The 21,229-nt window shown below is 41.8% G+C and overlaps 1 protein-coding gene across 5 annotated transcripts in view; it reads left to right on the top strand.

Moving 5' to 3' along the window:
- The window catches only part of NEK11 (NIMA related kinase 11), a 290,895-nt gene that overhangs the window by 175,509 nt on the left and 94,157 nt on the right, over positions 1-21,229 (top strand). For all 5 annotated transcript variants that reach the window (XR_009155188.1, XM_058184182.1, XM_058184183.1 and 2 more), the window contains exons 10-12: positions 7,741-7,860; positions 10,705-10,798; positions 11,498-11,636. Coding sequence is in view for 4 of the 5 variants with exons in the window: in XM_058184182.1 (XP_058040165.1) it covers positions 7,741-7,860; positions 10,705-10,798; positions 11,498-11,636 (353 nt within the window). In the remaining variant the exon portion in view is untranslated. The remainder of the gene's footprint in view (positions 1-7,740; positions 7,861-10,704; positions 10,799-11,497; positions 11,637-21,229) is intronic.

The raw sequence follows: 21,229 nt of genomic DNA, 5'->3' as shown, positions 1-21,229 counted from the left end.
AGATAAGAGAGTGCTGATCTTGAACTTTAAACACCCTTGACCACTTCCAAGTATTCCATATCACTGTTGTATGACTAGATTTCAGGATGGCCAGGAAACATCTCTGCCCAGTAAAAATTGTACATCAATTGCGACTGTGGAAATATCAGCTCATGCTATAGGTGTATCAGTTTTGGGTCATGAGCTGCCACTCTCAAGAATGAATGTTATAATCTCCAAATAACAAAAGTCATCAGAATCTCTTTGAAATCTAGCCATGTCAGTTCAGTCAGGGACTCTGCTATGCATCAAAATGGGTGATTCACTAACAGGATTTTCATTGTCTCCTGATTATCCAGATCAAAGTGTATATCTTTAATGAGTAAAAGCCATGACAAGGAGTCAGAAAATGTAGATGATTATTATATGAGTTGTTGCGATGGGTTTGCAACTCTGCTATATAGAATAACAGATTTATTTATTAATTTATTAAGCAGATATATACAACCACCCAACTCAAACACAGGTGATAGTAGGTGAACCTAATCACATTCTGCTAGACCTGCCTACTATTATCAGCTAACCTCTTATCTTATCAAGAAGAGGGCTGTGAAAATATTTACAGACCCCTCGCATCCTGGACATAAACTGTTTCAACTCCTACCCTCAAGACGACACTATAGAGCACTGCACACCAGAACAACTAGACACAAGAACAGTTTTTTCCCGAAGGCCATCACTCTGCTAAACAAATAATTCCATCAACCCTGTCAAACTATTTACTAAATCTGCACTACTATTAATCTTCTCATCGTTCCCATCACCAATCTCTTTCCACTTATGACTGTATGACTATAACTTTGTTGCTGGCAATCCTTATGATTTATATTGATATATTGACCATCAATTGTGTTGTAAATGTTGTACCTTGATGAAGGTATATTTTCTTTTATGTACACTGAGAGCATATGCACCAAGACAAATTCCTTGTGTGTCCAATCACACTTGGCCAATAAAGAATTTTATTCTATTCTATTCTATCTATTAGAAGAGCATGTTTTGTTTACAGAATCCTAGGAAAAATTGCAGTTCAACAGGACTGGCATTAAGTCCTCAACCCAAATTCTTTGGATTTCATAAGTAAAAGTGGTGGTGTGGAGTGGGAGGGAGAAAGGATTTATAATAACTGAATGAATCTGTTCTCTCAGTGCAAATCTGCATTTCCTTTTCTACAAATCACAAAGCAAACACAAAGGAAGAAATCCTTTCTATATTCTTATGACTCATTAAAGAGATAATCTAAGCAGATGTATTAAGCACATGGCCATAATCTCTCTAATTTCATTTCACCTTTTAACAGTCCTCAACACAGATGTAGATTTAGGGTCTATCAAGAACTATGGCTGAATTCTCACTTCAGAAAGGAAAATATTTGTAAGTCAGGGTTAAAATAAGGAGTCCTTGATGCTTTCTCACCTTGGCTATTTTCTTGCAGACATTTCATTACCCAAAGTAGGTAACATCAGTACTAGTAAGGAATAGGGTTTGCTCTCAGTTTATATTCTAGTGACTTGCCCTATCGGTGTTGGTGAGGGTAGTCTTGGAGGCTCTTTGATTAGGCTGTTTAATGTTTGTTTGACAGTTTCTTGATTAAGGTATTGTTTACTTGATTGTTGGTCTGATGTTAATATATGCTGATCTGGGCACTGATTGCTGGTGGGGAAGTGCTTAAGTCTTTTTGTTCTCTTTTTTGGTTTGTTCATTGTTTTTTTTGCATAGTCTATAGATATTAATGTCCATTGATGACTAATTTGTCATAGTGCCACAGTTCTAGAAATTCCCTAGTGCAGTGATGGGTAATCTTTTCTAAACCGAGTGCCCAAAGTGTGTGGCCAAACCCACAAAATGCAATGAGCATGTGGCTCCTGCACATACGCCCCGTCCCCATTCATGCACGTGTGGCTCCCCAAATGTGCCCCAGGCCCTGTGTGCTGTGCATGCATGCACGACCATCTGCATGCACCCCATGCTTGTGCTCATGGGCCCCCTGCTCAGACTCCACCTCCACGCATGCGTGGCAGAGACCCGAAGACAGTTGGCTATCAGGAGGCATGCTGTTGTGTCCCATTCCTCCTCTGACGGCCAGGTCGGGGAAGTTCGTATCAAGCGTAGCCGCAAAGCCTCTGCAGTTTTGCCAAAGTTCTGTCAGAGTTCTCAGGGCAGGCAGGAGACCAGGATGTGACTTCAGCAATCCAATTTAGACTTTGCCTGACTCAAAGAATGCCAGAAAGCAGATCCTTTATATAGGCCATGGGGTGTGGCTCCATGACTCAGCACTTATCGAGGCCTGCCCCTCCCTTCCTGTTGCCGACGTCGCCTCTCCATTCTCCGGAAGCGTGGATCTATCCACTGCATCGTTTCGTCCCCAGCTGCCGGTAATTCCAGCTCGTGGCTGGCTTCAGGCACACATGCTATCGGGGGGAGGTTTGTTTGCTCGGTTTATCCGGACATGGTGCCAGGGCTGGGGGCTGGAGGCATGCCAGGACATTCTTCTGCACTATCAGTCTCTGGCTGAGATAGCAGGAGATGAGAGGGACCCGGCTGCGGAGAGGGGGGCGAGCGAGGCACAACACATGCACACATGTGCAGCAGAGCTGTACTAGGGTGACAGCTCACATGCCCTCAGAGAAAGCGCTGTGTGCCACCTCTGGCACACCTGCCTTTGATTCACCATCACGGCCTTTAGTGTTTTTGGACTTGGCTTAGTCTAGGATGGTCAGTTTACCAATTGACACTATAGTTAAGTTTGTTCATATGTTACAAAATTAAAGTGTTTTCATCATGTCTTAACTGCTAGTTGGTGTTCATGAATGCATTCTGCCAATTTTCTGCCTGTTCATATCCTACTTATTGGTTGTTTCTGTCATTATACTATATGTTGTAGATCAAGAATATCAAACTCAATTTCATTGAGGGCCGCATCAGTCTTGTGTTTGATCTTGTGGGGCCAGGGTGAGTGTGGCCAGCTCAACGTCAATCATGTCAGAGGCGCCTGTGGTGGCCCAAGTACTCCTCCAGCGAAAATGGGCTTCCAAATTCCATTTCAGCTGCAACGGCCTCCTGCAACCCTCTGCCAGTAAAAACAGAGCTTGGGAGTGCTGCCAACGGCCCACGCAAGCTCTGTTTTCAGCTGGGATGATATCCTGCAACCCTCTGCCAGTGAAAATGGAGCTCAGGAGGGCTGCACGCAGCCCTCTCAAAATCTGTTTTTGCTGGCAGAGGCACAGCAGGCCAGTCCTTCACTATTTCTAGGGCGGCCCTGCAGGCCAGATCTAAGTACCCCATGGGCCGGATCCAGCCCCTAGGCCTTGAATTTGACACCCCTGTTGTAGAAGATTCTTGTTTTTTCTTCTGGAGCTGTTGGGTCTTTTCATTTGCTTATGATGTTTTGAAGAGCTTTGGTTGGCTTGTGCACTATGCTGCTTACATACGATTTTATTAGTTGTTGTTGGTTGCTGAGATGTTGTTGATGAATAGAATAGAATAGAATAGAATAGAATAGAATAGAATAGAATAGAATAGAATAGAATTTTTTATTGGCCAAGTGTGATTGGACACACAAGGAATTTGTCTTGGTGCATATGCTCTCAGTGTACATAAAAGAAAAGATACGTTCATCAAGGTACAACATTTACAACACAAATGATGGCCAATATATTAATATAAATCATAAGGATTGCCAGCAACAAAGTTACAGTCATTCAGTCATAAGTAGAAAGAGATTGGTGATGGGAACGATGAGAAGATTAATAGTAGTGCAGATTTAGTAAATAGTTTGACAGTGTTGAGGGAATTATTTGTTTAGCAGAGTGATGGCCTTCAGGGAAAAACTGTTCTTGTGTCTTCTTGTTCTGGTGTGCAGTGCTCTATAGCGTCGTTTTGAGGGTAGGAGTTGAAATAGTTTATGTCCAGGATGTGAGGGATCTGTAAATATTTTCACAGCCCTTTTCTTGATTTGTGCAGTATACAGGTCCTCAATGGAAGGCAAGTTGGTAGCAATTATTTTTTCTGCAGTTCTAATTATCCTCTGAAGTCTGTGTCTTTCTTGTTGGGTTGCAGAACCGAACCAGACAGTTATAGAGGTGCAAATGACAGATGCAATAATTCCTCTGTAGAACTGAATCAACATCTCCTTGGGCAGTTTGAGCTTACTGAGTTGGTGCAGAAAGAACATTCTTTGTTGTCCTTTTTTGATGATGTTTTTGATGTTAGCTGTCCATTTTAGATCTTGCGATATGATAGAACCTAGAACTTTGAAGGTTTCTACTGTTGATACTGTGTTGTCTAGTATTGTGAGAGGTGGAAGTATGGAAGGGTTTCTCCTAAAGTCTACCACCATTTCTATGGTTTTGAGCGTGTTCAGTTCCAGATTGTTTTGGTTGCACCACAAGGCTAGTCGTTCGACCTCTCGTCTTTATGCGAATTCGTCATTGTCTCGAATGAGACCAATCACTGTTGTGTCATCTGCGAACTTCAGTAGCTTGACAGATGGATCGTTGGAGATGCAGTCATTGGTATACAGAGAGAAGAGAAGTGGAGAGAGCACACAGCCCTGGGGGGCCCCTGTACTAATTGTACAGGTATTTGATGTGATCTTGCTTAGCTTCACCTGCTGCTTCCTGTTTGTTAGGAAGCTTGTGATCTACTTACAAGTCTGTTCCGGTACCTGTAGCTAGTTTAGCTTAATTAGAAGAGTGTCTGGAATGATGGTATTGAATGCTGAACTTAAATCTACAAAGAGGACCCTTACATAGGTCTTTGGAGACTCAAGATGTTGTAGGATGTAGTGCAGAGCCATATTAACAGCATCATCTGTTGATCTATTTCCTCGATATGCAAATTGCAGGGGGTCTAACAGCGGATCCGTGATGGTTTTCAAGTAGGAAAGCACTAGCCTTTCAAAGGTTTTCATGACTACAGATGTTAAAGCAACTGGTCTGTAGTCATTCGGTTCCTTGATGGTGGGCTTCTTCGGCACTGGGATGATGGTAGAGCGTTTGAAGCAAAAAGGAACATAGCACATCTCTAGTGATTTATTGAAAATATGGGTGAAGATGGGGGCCAACTGGTCAGCACAGACTTTTAAGCAAGAAGGAGTTATCTTGTCTGGGCCTGGAGCTTTTCCTGGCTTTTGTCTGTGAAATAGGTCCTGCACTTCCTTTTTTGTGATCACTAGGGGTTGTGAACCCAATGGGATAGGGTCAGTTGTAGGAGGCTTGGCTGTTGTTGGTGTGTCTGAGATGGGGGTTGTGGAGATAGGTGGCTGTAGTTTCCTTCAAACCTGCAGTAAAACTCATTCAGGTCATCTGCCAGTTGTTGATTACCTTCAGGTAGGAAGGAGGTTTGCCATAGCCGGTGATATTTTTAAGAGTTTTCCACATGTTTGCTGGTTCATTTGTTGAAAACTGATTCTTTAGCTTTTCAGAGTAGCTTCTTTTTGCTGCTCTGATCTCCCTTGTTAGTGCATTTCTGGCCTGATTGTACAACATTTTATCACCTTTTCTGTAGGCTTCCTCTTTGGAATGTCGTAGCTGCTTAAGTTTAGGTGTGAATCATGGTTTGTTGTTACTGTATATTCGCAAGTTCCTTGTAAGTACACATAGGTCTTCACAGAAGCTGACATATGATGTTACAGTATCTGTGAGTTCATCCAGGTCTGCAGAGGTATATTCAAAAATATTCCAATCAGTGCAGTCAAAACATGCCTGCAGCTTTAATTTTGTCTCTTCAGTCCAGGTCTTCACTGATTTAATTGTTGGTTTTGTGGTTTTAAGTCTTTGCCTGTAAGCAGGTACAAGATGAATCATGCAATGATCAGAGTGTCCTACAGCTGCACGTGGTAAAGACCGATAAGCATCTTTTAGTGTTGTGTAGCAATGGTCTAGAGTATTCTTGCCTCTGGTGGGACAATTGACATGCTGAAAGTACTTTGGTAGCTCTTTCCTTAAGTTTGCCTTGTTTAGATCTCCCAAAACAATGGCCAGTGAATCAGGGTGTTTGGCTTCAGCCTCCATGATTTGGTCAGCTAGAGTTTGTAATGCCTTGTTTACACAGGTTTGTGGTGGGACATAAACAGCAATTAGAAGAAATGAGGAAAATTCACGAGGTGAATAGTATGGTTTGCAGTTGATAATTAAAGTCTCTAAATTGTTGTCACAGAATTTGTAAATTATTTTAAAATCTTGACACCAGCTGCTGTTAATATATAGGCATAAGTCTCCTCCCTTCTTTTTACCAGATGTTTCTGTAATTCTGTCTAATCTGAAACCCTGGAATGTTCAGGCTGCTATCTTGTATGTATGGAAATGTTGTTCTTTTTAGGGCACAATAAGCAACACAACACAAAGGACTTGTTTTTCAACATAAAGATTATCTGGCATCTCAAAACTTGATTCTTAATATCTCCTAACATCTTTACTATATAGCTCATAGCAATTAATAAAATGGTCCAATGTACACTTCATAGTCAATACTCTTCTGTTTAAACTGCAAAGCTAAAATCTTTATGGTACATTGGATAATGTCAAAACAGATAATGTCATCATTATGGTTTTTCATTTCTTATGTTGTTATTAAAGCTTCAAGGGTATCCCTTTGGTCTTTTTTTTTTTTAAATATCAGTCGTGTCAAATGAAATGAGTTCAAAGTTCTTGATTTACATAATTTAATTATAAATGAAGTAAGGTTTTAAAAATTAATATAATTAGAATCTTCCTTTTGTTAATGTACCATGCATCTTAATTGCATCTTTTCATTTGTTGGCAGTTCTAGTAATCTGTTGATAATTACAAACTATTATAAACAAGTTTGTTTAAGTACAGTAAACAAAACTCTAAGAATAAAATGATAGTTTGACATTTTAATTTTTTTTAAATTGAATTTTATTTTTTTAAAATTGGTAGCTTTATGCTTTAATTTTGTGACAAATTCAGTTCATTTTAAGTTTGTTGATTCTCACATTAATGAGACTAATTCAAACCATTACTAATTTGCTCTTTTAATGTCAAGTCATTCAGTCTGGCTCCAACCGTAACAACAAACTGGAGAGAGCCAGTTCCAACTCACAGGGTTGTTATGGGGAAGATAGGAAGAAAGAATATTAAATATATCTATGTTTGTGTGTGTGTGTGAAAGAGAGGGGGGAGAGGGGAGAGAGAGATGGTAAGATAAATTATTTATGGTTTATTCAAAAAATTGTGACAATGGAGTAAGGATCTGTTGAATTTTACCATTAAGCACTTAAACCCAAAAAGATATATAGCATTCAGAGAGATAAAATTTATTAATTTTAATAGGATTCTAAAACCTTTTGGAGATCATGGAGGCTGCAATCTCACACACTTATATTGGAGTGGGGTTTATGATGCAATACAACACATTGTAATACAATACATACCTATTTTTTTCCTTGGTAGAGCAGGGGACTGAGCTTTTGTTATGGACTTGTATTAAACTCACATTTCATACTGTATAACAATTTGTGTTAGATGGAAAAATTCTGGAAAATCGTCCTTGGAGGATGGGGTGAGAGGGGTGTGTGTGTGTGTGAATTTCCTTCAACACATGACATAAGGGATATTTTTGTGACTTTGTGGATTTCTTTTAACACATGAAATAAACTTCTCTTTCCAGCTTGTATCACTAACTTCCTTCTTTCCTCCAATTTTTTATTTCAATTTTATTATTTCTTCTCAATTTTAGACAGAAAAAGGTACATCTCCAAACTCTGAGGGCCATATCTGAAGTGCAGAAAATGACACCACGTGAACGGATGCGATTGCGAAAATTAAATTTAGCTGATCAAACAGCACAGAAGCTGAAGTAAGCAAACACTTGTGTTAGTCATCAGTATTTATAATTTTATCAAAAGCATTTATTATCAGAAAGTGATGGTTTGATAAACTCAATCATTATAGTTCCCTCTTGTAAATTGTATATAGTATATGTTTTGCTTTCTAATTCTGAAAAGGAACCTAATAGAGAAGTTACAAATGTTATTTATTATTCTAGTCCTTTGTGGTGCCTCAGATACTGATATAATTAGTGAAATAACTATTTGCTTGCTTTCAGAACACTTTTAATCATTGTTACCATTTGTTTGAACAGTTGTTATGATTATGCAATATCATGCAGTTTTCTGTCTATTTCAGTGGTAGTCAACCTGGTCCCTACTGCCCACTAGTGGGCATTGCAGCTTTCATGGTAGGCAGAAGGGGTTTTGTCCGATACTGAAGCACTTTCCTTTTTTTTTATTTAATTGACTTTTTAAAACATTTTCATAGCATTATTTAAAAACATTTTCATTAGGTTTTCATAAAATTCCCCATGACAATTTAAATTTCTGAAAATATACTATTTGTATCGCCCGTGCATACTGTTCTATCCCTCCCACCTCAGTCCAGGAAACACATGAACTGACTCAATTAGCCAGCAATGTAGTCCATGGAAGCTATCAGCTCTGGCAGCAAACCAGCGATCGTCTGCCAAGGTTTCCTTTATTTTCCCAGATGCTGGCGTCACAGAAGCTCATTACTGGAGCAACTAGGAAGTCAGGAACAAACAGCAATTCAGGCCAAATGTTCAGTCAAATAGTTCAGCTCACATTTTCTCCAGTCAGTTCGTTTTGTCTGTCATGAAGTAGTAGAGCAGCCCCTCCTGCTTTTATACCCTGTGTGGTGTGGCTCCGTGACTCAGCACTCTCTAGGCCTGCCCCACCCCCTTTTTTGTTGTTACCGCCTCTCTTGTCTATGAAACCTGGGATCTAACCAGGACTGATTGTCCACAGCTGAGTCTGGAAGTATTGCCTGGGTGGGGGGAGATACAGGAGACAGAGGCCTCATCACCTCCTCCACCTGGCCTGCTTCTGGCTCCTGGAGCTGGGCCAGAGAGGCCGGCTATGCAGAGGGGAGCCCTGACAGCCCTTCCCCCTCACTCTCTGAGTCACTCTCTGGCAGGGGGCCAGGCCCAGGGGGGGGGGCTGGAGCCACTACACATACATTTAGTTCACGTTACGCAAGTAAAACTAAATGGCACTATAGTGCAACCAAAAACAAAAGAGCCCTGTCCCAGAATAGCTCGCGCATCTCCCCCCACACCACCCAGCTGTAACAGACAAGCAGAGCTGGTAGCCGGCACCCCCCACAACCCAATCCACAATGCACGAGAGGCTTGCACAGACGACGATCCACAATGCATTACTGTGGAACTGGTGGGCGGTTAGAAAATTTTACTACTAACAGAGATACAAAAGTGGTGGTAGGTATAAAAAGGTTGACTACCCCTGGTCTATTTGGTAATATAGATATTTCAAAACTCTATAATGGGAGATATATCATAGGGCAAAAAGTAACAACTTGCAAAATAGTAAAATGTATAGAATTTGTGTCTGTTTATGATTAAAGCCAACTTTATTAGAATTACTAATAAAGATTTGTCAGACAGACAGAATAACAGAGTTGGAAGGGACTAATAAAGTTGTAATAAAGTAGCTTAATAGTAAGCTACTATTATTCATTGTTATGTTTACCCTATGGTATATCTCCCATTTATAGGATTTTGAAATATCTGTACTATCAAATAAACAGAAAACTACATGATATCGTGTAGTCATAATAATTATCCAAACAAGTTGTAACGGTATTGAAAAAGTGTTTTGAAAGCAAGCAAATAGTTATTATTATACTACTATGATATACTATATACTACAGATACTGATATACTAATTATATCAGTATCTGAAGCACATAAAGGACTAGAATAATGAATTTATTAATAAATTATTAATAATAAAAGTTAGGTTCCTTTTTCAGAAGTAGAAAGCAAAACATATATACTGTATATGTTTTATAGATGTCATGATTACATTGAATTTGAATAATGCAGTATTTAATTTAGACCAAATTGTAAATTGATACCACATTGCCCTTAATGTGACCCAAAATTCAGTTAGTACAAGACTAGGGCATGTGAAATTGAAACTAGTAAATGCACAGTTGCAGTTGGCGATTTAGACAAGTTTTAAAAGGAGAAATCTCATTATTACATTAGAACAAAAATTGGATATATGGTAATTGAATGACATGCATGTTGTCATAGCAATGCTAAAATAGGGCAAGATGTTGAAATGCCTCTCCCCTCCCTTTTCTTCTCCTCTCTCTCCTCTTCTCTTTAAACTCACATCCAAGGATTCCAGTATGGTGTTCTTGTGCCCCCCAAAAGTTTCTTATAGAAGCGTGTTTGCTTAAGTTCAAGTGATCTTTAAAAATTATTTAGTAATTTTTTACCTTTTGGTCTTTTATATTCAGCAGCTTCTTCTAATCCTTACTTTTCCAAAGATTAGAATCCTTAATTCAGCTTTGAAGAACTGTATAAGGAAAGAAGTATTTCAAGTTTAAGCATCCAGTTTTGTATCCTTTTATTGTTTTATAGCTTATTTAGTTTGTTATTCTTAAGAAAGTGTCTTAAAATAACTCTGACATTTAAGACTATGTAGCAATTTAATAACAGAGATTTAATATTCTCTTGAAACGGAAAGGTTGCTGGATTTCAGAATTTAAAATTTCTTTTTCATGCCAATTTACATTCCATTCTTACACAATAAACGTTGTTTTTTTAAATCAGTTGAAATGCTACAATTTACAATTGATACCAGTATTCTCCTTTCAGACAGTTGGCTGAAGAAAAATATCAAGAAAATCTTAAAAGAATGCAAGAACTTAGATCCCGTAATTTTCACCAAGTGAATATAAATGTGCTTCATGTAAGAACTGATTCTACCCTTTTCACTTTTCTAAAAATTTACAATGAGTTTCTATATTATTTTATCTCTCTGTCTTGTTCATAGATAGTAGATATTTCTCTAATATAGTAGAGAAACTAGTAATTAATCTTGTATAAGTTTTCAAAAAATATTTAAAAGAGTATAAATTGTAGTACTTCTTAGTCCTGTTTATGAAATCACTATATACTTTAAATTCATTTAGGAAAGTAGTTAAAACAAATTAATTTGAAACTGTAACTGAATATGAATTATGTTTATGCAAATTATATCTCAATGAATATAACAAAATATTTATTCTAAATTATTTTGGGATCACTTTATCTATAATTTATTTGCTGCACAAATGAAAGCTACCAGAGGTGGCTAAATATTATTTATTAGTTATACTAATTTAGTTTTCCCAGAACTATGCTTCCTTCTATAAAAATTATCATTTTCTTCTAAGATGTCCCTAAGGAAATACAATATTAATCCAACTCCAATAACATGATTTGGTATGACATAGATAGTTTTGCTGACTTTGGGGTTCCATTAGCTTTATGTATTTTAAAAACTCATAAGAATATTTTTAAAGCCATTCTTCATAGAAAATCGTATTGGTTCTAGTCAGAATATATTCAGTAACTTATGGCTGAATTATGATCCTACTTTTGTCTTTTTTTTATTGCTTCAAATAAGGAATCTGATCAGCACAATTCAGAACATCTCATTAAATCCCAGTCTGTCACTGCATTGGACTATTTTTCCATAGGATGCAATAACCAAAGGAACAATGATACAGTAGGCAGACTTCATGAATCTAATCCAGCAGAGCATGGTAAGAATTATAAAAGTATATATTATCATTTCCCTGTCTCATTAAAATATTATGAGATGCAACTAACTAAGGAGTCAAACTTAACTTTTAAGAAAAATGAAACAATTGTTCTAAAATAACTGGAGCCCATATGCATTTTCTATGAGAAATAATTCATTTTATGTGTCATATTGAGAATATTTTCATAGTGTTGGAGGTCTGAAACAATCAGTCCATCAAAGATCAATAGGATACCCATAGATTTCTGGTTCATAACTGTCTAGAAATAATTCAGCTTTATTTATTTAATTTATTTATTTATTTGTCAAACACAACAGTATATATAAGTATAAGCATGAAATAACCATACAAATTGGATACAATTAAAGGGAACATTAGGACAGGAACGGTAGGCATGCTGGTGCTCTTATGCACGCCCCTTACAGACCTCTTAGGAATTGGGTTAGGTCAATAGTAGATAGTCTTTGGTTAAAGCTTTGGGGATTTTGGGAAGAGACCACAGAGTCAGGTAGTGCATTCCAGGCATTAACAACTCTGTTACTGAAGTCATATTTTCTACAATCAAGATTGGAGCAGTTCATATTAAGTTTAAGTTTTAATTAAACTTAGATTTAAATTAATTTTAAATCTATTGTGTGCTCGTGTATTGTTGCGATTGAAGCTGAAGTAGTCTAGCTACTAGACAGGAAGGACATTGTAGCAGATGATTTTATGAGTTATAGTCAGGTCAAGCCGAAGGCGGCGGAGTTTCTAAATTTTCTAAACCCAGGATTTCAAGTCTGGTGGCATAAGGTATTTTGTTGTGATCAGAGGAGTGGAGAACTCTTCTTGTAAAATATTTCTGGACACGCTCAATTGTATTAATGTCCGAAATGAAGTGTGGCTTCCAGACAGGCGAGCTGTATTCAAGAATTGGTCTAGCAAATGTTTTATATGCTCTGGTTAGTGGTATAAAATCTTACGAAGTAGTGACTAGAAAATAGTCCAGGCAGGAATTCCTGCAATACTTTTATTAGAGCCAACCGTGGCTAACAGTAAGAGAACTTCTGACAGGAAACCTTTGACAGCTCTTATATACCGGCTGCCAGAGGGAGCTACACCAATGACAGGACTCCAAAACTCCCACTTTTCTTCAGGCGCGTCTTAACCAATCAGAACACGCCTGGCTGTTGTCAGGCTAGAGATATGTCGAACTCTGGGACTTTACACTCTTCTCCTCCTGGACCGCGCATGTGAAATCGGCCAAGTACGCAGGCCGACGTCAGCTCCGCCCAGATCTTCTCAGTTCAGGGGCGGCAGCTGCAGGAGGAGTGGCTGAGGTTGCTGACGGACCTGTAGGAAGCGGCAACTCCACCTCCAGGGAAGGCCAGGCCACCGCGGGAACTTCAGGAACACCAGGTACGTCCATTGGCGAGATCGATCCGCGGTTTGAGGGTTAGAGTCCCTCCCCGGCCGGCAGGAGATGGACCGGCATGGTTGTGGTTTCCTTCCGGGACCAGTGGCCTGGAAGGTGGAACTGGAGCGGCCCGTTCTGCAGTTTCTGGGTAGTCCTGTTCATATGGTAGATCCTCTGGGCCTGGTAACCGCCGTCTGAGTTGATTTATATGGTGGCGCCATTCTCGTCCATCGGCCAACCAGACCCTGTAGGAATAGGGCCCAGTTATTTGTATAATGCTGCCCGGCACCCATTTATGCTGTGACCCAAAGTTCCGGGCAAACACAGTGTCCCCGTTTTTGAAACCCCTGGTCGTGATTGAGTTATCTGGGCCCTGCTCTATGTCATAATGAAGGTGTAGCCTATCCAGAGCTGTCCGCAGCCACCTACCCATCAAAAGTTCAGCTGGGCTGATTGGTAATAGGGCAAGGGGTGGAATGTTGTGCCAGTAGATACTGGCAGATCCAGTCATGACAATTGGAGGGCCCCATGCAGCCCAACGCTTCCTTGGCTGAATGAACAGCCCGTTCTGCCCGGCCATTCGCTGCCGGGTGGAATGGCGCCATTGGCGCATGTCGAATGCCATGCCTGGCCAAGAACATCTGGAAAGGTGCCGAGGCGAATTGAGGCCCATTGTCTGTAACCACAAGGTCTGGCAACCCATGGGTCACGAATAAACGTTCAAGCACCCTAATGGTTGCTTCCGCGGTGGTAGATGACATATGTGCCAACTCCACCCACTTGGAGTAGGCGTCAACTACCACCAAGAATGACTGCCCCAAAAATGGTCCCGCATAATCCAGATGGATTCAAGATCAGGATGAACGGGGGGGCCTCCCACTCCCTGACGGACAAAGCCGGGGGCGCTGGCCGCGATGTCTGACAGCGCTGGCACCTGGAGACACATAGTTCAATATCCCAGTCCACCTTCGGCCACCACACATAACTATAGGCTAAAGTCTTCATTCTGACAATTCCAGGGTGGGCCTCGTGGGGAATATTTAAGACACCACCCCTTAAATGTAAATACTACCCTATTTCCGCACAGAAGACAGCCCTTAAGCGCCGACAGCTCATGCTGTCTGCGCCGGAATGGGAGGAATTCTTCTGGCATGGGGTCCTTTGGCCAACCTCTGTGCACCCAGTCCAGGACCTGGGACAGGGTCCAGTCTGAGGCAGAGTGGCGAGCGATATCCAAAGAGGATTTTGGAGACTGCCACTCATCGGTCAGAAGGACTGATGCTGCTGGGGCAGGTTCAATCACAGGGGTAGGCAAAGGGCAACGACTTAGGGCATCTGCATGCCCGATCGCTTTGCCCTGCAGGTAGATAAGTTTATAATTATACGTGGCCAAAAACTCAATCCAGCGTGATATTCTGGGGGATAGGATTTGGGGGGACTGCCTGTCCCCAGCCAGCAGGCCGAGGAGCGGCTTATGGTCCATAATCAAAGAAAAAAAATGGCCATAAAGTGTCGTGTCCCACTCCTCTGCTGACGGCTGGGTCCGGGAAATCCGAATCAGGCGTGCCTCTGCAGCTCTGCCCAAAGTCCTAGCAAAGTCCTCAGAGCAGGCAGGAGACCAGTAAGTGACTTCAGCAAGATCAGTTTGACTTTTGCCTGACTCAGAGACTGCCAGAAAGTAGATCCTTTATATAGGCCATGGGGTGTGGCTCCATGACTCAGCACTCATTAAGGCCTGCCCCTCCCTTCCCTCTGTAGCCTCCGCCTCTCCAATCTTCTGATGCGAGGGTCACACCAATCAGCTGTTGGTAATAAACCCTCCTCAGGCTCACCTGCTGTGGAGGAGGGGGAGGGGTCTAGCTGCTCCGTTTGCCTGGGCATGGAGTCAGGGCTGGGGCAGGGAGATTCTCCTTCTGCAGTTTGTGTGGGCATGGAGCCAGGACTGGGACCGGGAGGCATACATTCCTCAGTGTGCGGGAGCAGGTAAGAAGGCCCCGGCTGCTCTGAGGGCGGGCAAGACACAACACTAAGATAGTGGTGGAATCTCTTGATTCCCACCACTGCTGTTAGAGCCTCTTTGTCCAATTGACTATAATTCCGTTCGGGCGCCGAGAGCATCCTGGAATATTAGGCAATTGGCGCCTCAGCTCCGCCAGGCAGCACATGGCTCAGGACTGTGCCAATGCCAAAAGGGAAGGCATCACAAGTCAGGGTGACCAGAAGGCACGGATCATATTGGACAAGGACTGCCCGGGAAGTGAGGAGGCTCTTGACAGCCTTGAAGGAAGCAGCTGCCTGTTTCCCCCAACTCCAGGGCAATTTATCTGCCAGCAGTCTATGTAAAGGCTCCACAAGGGAAGCCTTATGTGGCAAAAAAATGGCATAGAAATTTAGGAGCCCTAAAAAAGCCTGGAGCTCCATTTTATTCATGGGGACAGGAGCCCTAAGGATAGCCTCAACCTTGGACAGGGTAGGGTGGATTCCCTGAGAGTCCAAAAGGAATCCCAGGAACTCCACTTGTGGAACCCCGATCTGACACTTCTGCATCTTAAGCCTCAAACCAGCACTCCTAAACCGGGACAAAATGGCCCTCAATTTCATTGCCAGGTCCTCTGGACTGGCAGCAGAAATGAGGACATCATCAAAATAAGGAATGACACCCTCCAACCCCTGGAGCAAACGCTCCATCAAGCACTGAAGCAACCCGGGGGCAACACTGACACCGAACTGGAAGCGGTTGCACTTAAATGCCCCCCCGGTGTGTTATGATGGTCTGAGCCATTGCTGTGGCATCATCTACCGGCAACTGCTGATAGGCTTGTGCTAAGTCAAGCTTCACAAAGACAGAGCCCCACCCTAAGGAGTGCAGCAGATGCTGCATGACTGGAACAGAGTAGGGGTTGGCCTGTAGTGCCTTATTAATCGTACCCTTGTAATCGGCACAAATTCTAATTGAGCCATCCTGTTTGAGGAAAATTACAATAGGCGTCTCCCAGGGGGAATGATCCACTGGCTCAATAACCCCCTGGGAGATGAGCTTATCCAACTCCCTGTCAACCTTCTCCCTCAATGCGAGGGGCACCCTTCAAGCTTTCAACTGGATTGGCGCGATTTGGGGGTCCAAATTAAATGACACCAGGGTGCCCAGCTGACTGCTAAAAACATCCGCAAATTTGCGGGTGATGCTGTCATAATCGTAAGGATCGTGGAGTGAACCCCCAACACATTTAAACTAAGGGCATCGAACCAATCCAACCCCAGGAGTGTGGGCAGGCTCCTCTGACTACAATGAGAGGCAGATACCCAGAGAACCTCCCATGGTGAATACAGAACTCGCTGCAGCCCAAGACAGGGATTCTCCGCCCTTGGTAGTCCTTGAGATTGATGGGGCATAGCCGCAGGCGGGACAGTGAGAATCTTGGCAAAAGTCGTTTGACCGTGGACCAAGAAATCAATGACTTGGAGGATCCAGTGTCCACCTCCATCCTGCAGGGCGTGCCTTCTAGATCTACTGTGAGGTAAATCTTATTACCGCGAGGGGCCGCCGTGGCATGCCCGATGGCAAAGCAATCATCTCGGTGACCGGCAGCCTTCCAAGTCGTCTTCTTCCGGGACTCTGGTTCCACTTGGAAGTCAGAGGCTGGCAGCACGGCATAGCAGACTTGGGCGAGGTGACCCTTCTTTCCACATTGGTGGCCAGTGGCTGTTTTGAAACAGCAATCGGACCTGCCATGATTTCCCCCGCAACCCAAACAACTAGCAGGGGGCAACTTCACCACCAGCCACCCTTTTTGGGGGGCAGTCTTAAGGCGGCTTACATTTTCGCCCTCGTCAGAGGAGTCAGACGGGTCCACAGCGGCATGATGGATGGCGAGGCCTTTCTCGGCTGGAGAGGGGGGTGTTTGAAACTTATGAAGTTCAGCCTTGGACTTCTCCGCCATCTCCGCCACCTGCACTTCATCGAGTGCCGCGGCCAAAGTCAAATCTGTGCGCACTAGTAGCCGCCGCTAAAGCCGCAGGTCGGTGACCTGGTCCAAAAGGACCTTATCCAGATCATGGAACTCACCTGGTCCAAAAGGACCTTATCCAGATCATGGAACTCACAATCCAAGGCGGCCGTCCTTAAAGAAGCTACATATACATTAATCGATTCACCCGACAGCTGAACCCTCCGTCGGAACGCGTGCCGCTGGGCAATACGGGAGGGCGTGGGGGAGTAGTAGCTCTTAAGCTTGCTCAACAGAATGTCCCAAGACTTTACAAGTAGTATAATCTTTCTGGAGAAGAAGCTACACAAGATTAAGTTTACAACTCTTAAAGCCTTTTTGGCAATGTAGTTGCAGTGGGCTTTGGCACTTAGATCGTTTGATATGAAAACTCCAAGGTATTTGACGGGATGGGGGTCATCTACAAGGTAATGTCCATCAAGCTTTTATTTAGTGTTCTGATTCTTTTTTCCAATGTGTAAGACAGAGCATTTGTCTTACTCTCAAGCATGTCAAGCTTGAATTTGATTGGGGTATGGGACTGTTTGTATTCTTGGGTATTCTGACATGAATTCAGTTTGACACAATTTGGAGCTGAAAGAGGATGGAGCCTTCAGTCAAAACATCATAGCTAGCTGATGAGCCAGGCACATTCCAATGGCTGGCTGACCGGAGGAGGAGGAGAGAGGTTGCTAAGCAACCGGCTCCCATCTTGGTTGGACAATGTGATAGTTTGTTTTGGAAACTTGAGAAACTAAAACTTATATTGGGGTGAAAAGACTAGGAACTTCAGTACTGGCTTTTCACCAGTTAGTGCCAAGATGGTATATCTAAATAAATTTGTTCTTTGAGAAAAAGAATGCCTTGGAGTTCAATTTGTGATGGATGCATTACTTGGAACCTGACACAGCCTATGAAAGTTAACTAGTACATACTATATCTATTGCTTCAATGCTGGAATTGCAACTTCTTTGGCATTTATTAAACAGTAGAAAGAAAATTCTATAGGCTATGAAGAAACTTTGTTAAAAGCTAGGGAAAGTCTTAAGGGATTTTACTAGGGATACATTTAATTGACATTGTGTCCTGTTTTAAAACTTTCTATCTAATATGACAGAAGTAAAAAAAATTTTGCTTGTTGGGGACACATTTAAATTTTGGGGTCTTGTGAGGGTTGCAGAAAGTTGGGCAATTATGCAAAGTGGAAAGGGCTGCATCACGAACATAAAAAGGGTTGACATTATCAGAATTTTCTGGCATAGGACTTTGAGGCCTACTTTGTTTTTAAATTGGTTTAGGATATAAAACATACACTTTGTGTTTATTTTATCAAAATATTTGGGAGGCAAATATTTAGGCATAATTATAAAAGTCTCTAGAAACCACCAAGAATTGCAACAACTTGTGAAAGCAGTGTACCCAACTTTGTCCTAGTCTGTCCTTACAGTATTGCATTATATTCACAACTACAACAAAAAACACATCTATATTTCATAAAGAGATATTTATGAAATATAGATGTGTTTTTTGTTGTAGTTGTAAAGTCCTGTCTGAACCTTTGCGACCCCATGGACAACTTTCCTCCAGGCCTTCCTGTCCTCTACCATCCCCTGGAGACCATTTAAACTCATGCTGACTGCTTCAGTGACTCCATCCAGCCACCTCATTCTCTGCCGTCCCCTTCTTCTTTTGCCCTCAATCGTTCCCAGCATTAGGCATTTCTCCAATGAGTTCTTTCTTCTCATTAAGTGGCCAAAGTATTTCAGTTTCATCTTCAGGATCTGGCTTTCTAAAGAGTAGTCAGGATTGATTTCCTCTAAAACTGACTGGTTTGATCGTCTTGCAGTCCAAGGGACTCGCAGGAGTCTTCTCCAGCACCATAGTTAAAAGGCCTTAATACTTTGACACTCAGCCTTCCTTATGGTCACAACCATACATTGCAACTAGGAAAACCATTGCCTTGACTATACCACTTTTGTTGGCAGGGTGATGTGTCTGCTTTTTAGTATGCTGTCTAGATTTGCCATAGGTTTCCGCCCCAGGTGCAAGTGTCTTTTAATTTCTTGGCTGTAGTCCCCATGTGCGGTGATCTTGGAGCCCAGGAAAATAAAATCTGTCACTACCTCCATTTCTTCCCCATCTATTTGCCAGCAATTGAGAAGGCCAGGAGCCATTATCTTAGTTTTCTTAATGTTGAGTTTCAAGCCAACTTTTGCACTCTCCTCCTTCACCCGCATCTTTAGTTCCTCTTCACTTTCTATCATCTGCATACCTGAGGTTGTTGATATTTCTCCCAGCAATCTTAATTCCAAGTTGTGATTCATCTAGCCCCGCCTTTCTCATAATGCGCTCTGCATATAAGTTAAATAGGCAGGGTGACAGTATACAGCCTTGCTGAGCTCCCTTCTCAATTTTGAACCAATCAGTGGTTCCCTGTCCAGTTCTCACTGTTGCTTCTTGACCCACATATAGATTTCTCAAGAGACAAATAAGATGATCTGGTACTCTCATCTCTTTGAGAACTTGCTACAATTTGTTGTGAACCACACAATCAAAGGCTTTAGCCTTTGAAGCATAGTCAATGAGGCAGAAGTAGATGTTTTTTCTGGAACTCCCTAGCTTTCTTCATGATCCAGCGTATGTTGGCAGTTTGATCTCTAGTTCCTCTGCCTCTTCAAAATCCTACCTACACTTCTGGTAGTTCTCTGTCTACATACTGCTGGAGTATAGCTTGTAGGATTTTAAGTATAACTTTGCTAGCATGTGAAATGAGTGCAATGGTGCAGTAGTTTGAGCAAGCGAACTGGTAGTAAAGTTAAGTAAAACCCACCACTGATTCGAATCGAGATCATTCTGTCATTTGGGGGATTGTATCCCAGTACTGCTTTTCCTATTCTTTTATTGACTATGAAGGCTACTCCATTTCTTCTGAGGGATTCTTGCCCGCAGTAGTATACCTGATGTTCATCTTAATTAAATTCACCCATTCCTGTCCATCTCAGTTCGCTGATTCGTAAAATGTTGATGTTCAGTCTTGTCATCTCTTGTTTGACCACATTCAGTTTATCTTGATTCATGGATCTTTCATTCCAGGTTACTATGGAGTATAGATCTTAACAGCATCAGGCTTTCCTTTTACCACCAGATGCATTCACAGCTAAGCATCCTTTCAGCTTTTGTCCAGTCACTTCACTCTTTCTGGTGCTACTAGTACTAGCCCTCTGCTCTTCCCCAGTAGCATATTGGACACCTTCTGACCTGAGGGGCTCATCTTCCAGCATCATATCTTTTTGCCTTTTGGTGCTGTCCATGGGGTTTTCATGGCAAAGATACTGGAGTGGGTTGCCATTTCCTTCTCCAGTGGATCATTGGATCCAGTGGATCATATTCTCCAAAGCACCTGAGGGTAGAACAAGAAGCAATGGGTGGAAACTAATCAAGGAGAGAAGCAACTTAGAACTAAGGAGAAATTTCCTGACAGTTTAGAACAATTAATCAGTGGAACAACTTGCCTGCAGAAGTTGTAAATGCTCCAACACTGGAAATTTTTAAGAAAATGTTGGATAACCATCTGTCTGAGGTGGTGTAGGGTTTCCTGCCTGGGCAGGGGGTTGGACTAGAAGACCTCCAAGGTCCCTTCCAACTCTGTTGTTGTTGTTGTTGTTGCTGTTGTTGTTCTTGCTGTTGTTGTTGTTGTTGTGATGATGATAATGATGATGATGATGTTTTTGTCAGAGCTCTCTGCTTGACCTGTCCATCTTGGGTGGACCTGCACGGCACTGCACTGCAGAAGCCCCTTCGCCACGACAAGGCAGTGATCCATGAAAGGGATAGATGTGTTTAGTGCTATGTATTTAGTGCTATGTGAAAATTATGCACAAATAATCACTATGTGTAGCTTTCAAACACTGCAAGGAAAATCTATAGCTATTATTTAATTGAGGAATGTATTGTGTGCTTCATGTTAAATCTAAATTGATTAACTGTGATTTTAATATTACAGTAGATGTATTTAAAAGTTTTGTGATGCTTTTATAGAATGTGGATGATCACAAATGAAGTTGTATTACCTAATTCATCTGAGAAGTATTAGTATTTCTTGCTTGATAATACCCGTGTCTTAAAATACTAAGCAGCTGTTCCCAAAACAATATTTTTAAAAGTTTTTTACTTTTATACATCTCATTTCGTGAATGGTTTGATTCCTGGGT

This window comes from Ahaetulla prasina, chromosome 4, assembly GCF_028640845.1.
Source record: "Ahaetulla prasina isolate Xishuangbanna chromosome 4, ASM2864084v1, whole genome shotgun sequence".
Lineage (NCBI taxonomy): Eukaryota > Metazoa > Chordata > Lepidosauria > Squamata > Colubridae > Ahaetulla > Ahaetulla prasina.
This window is presented reverse-complemented; position numbering and strand designations above follow the sequence as displayed.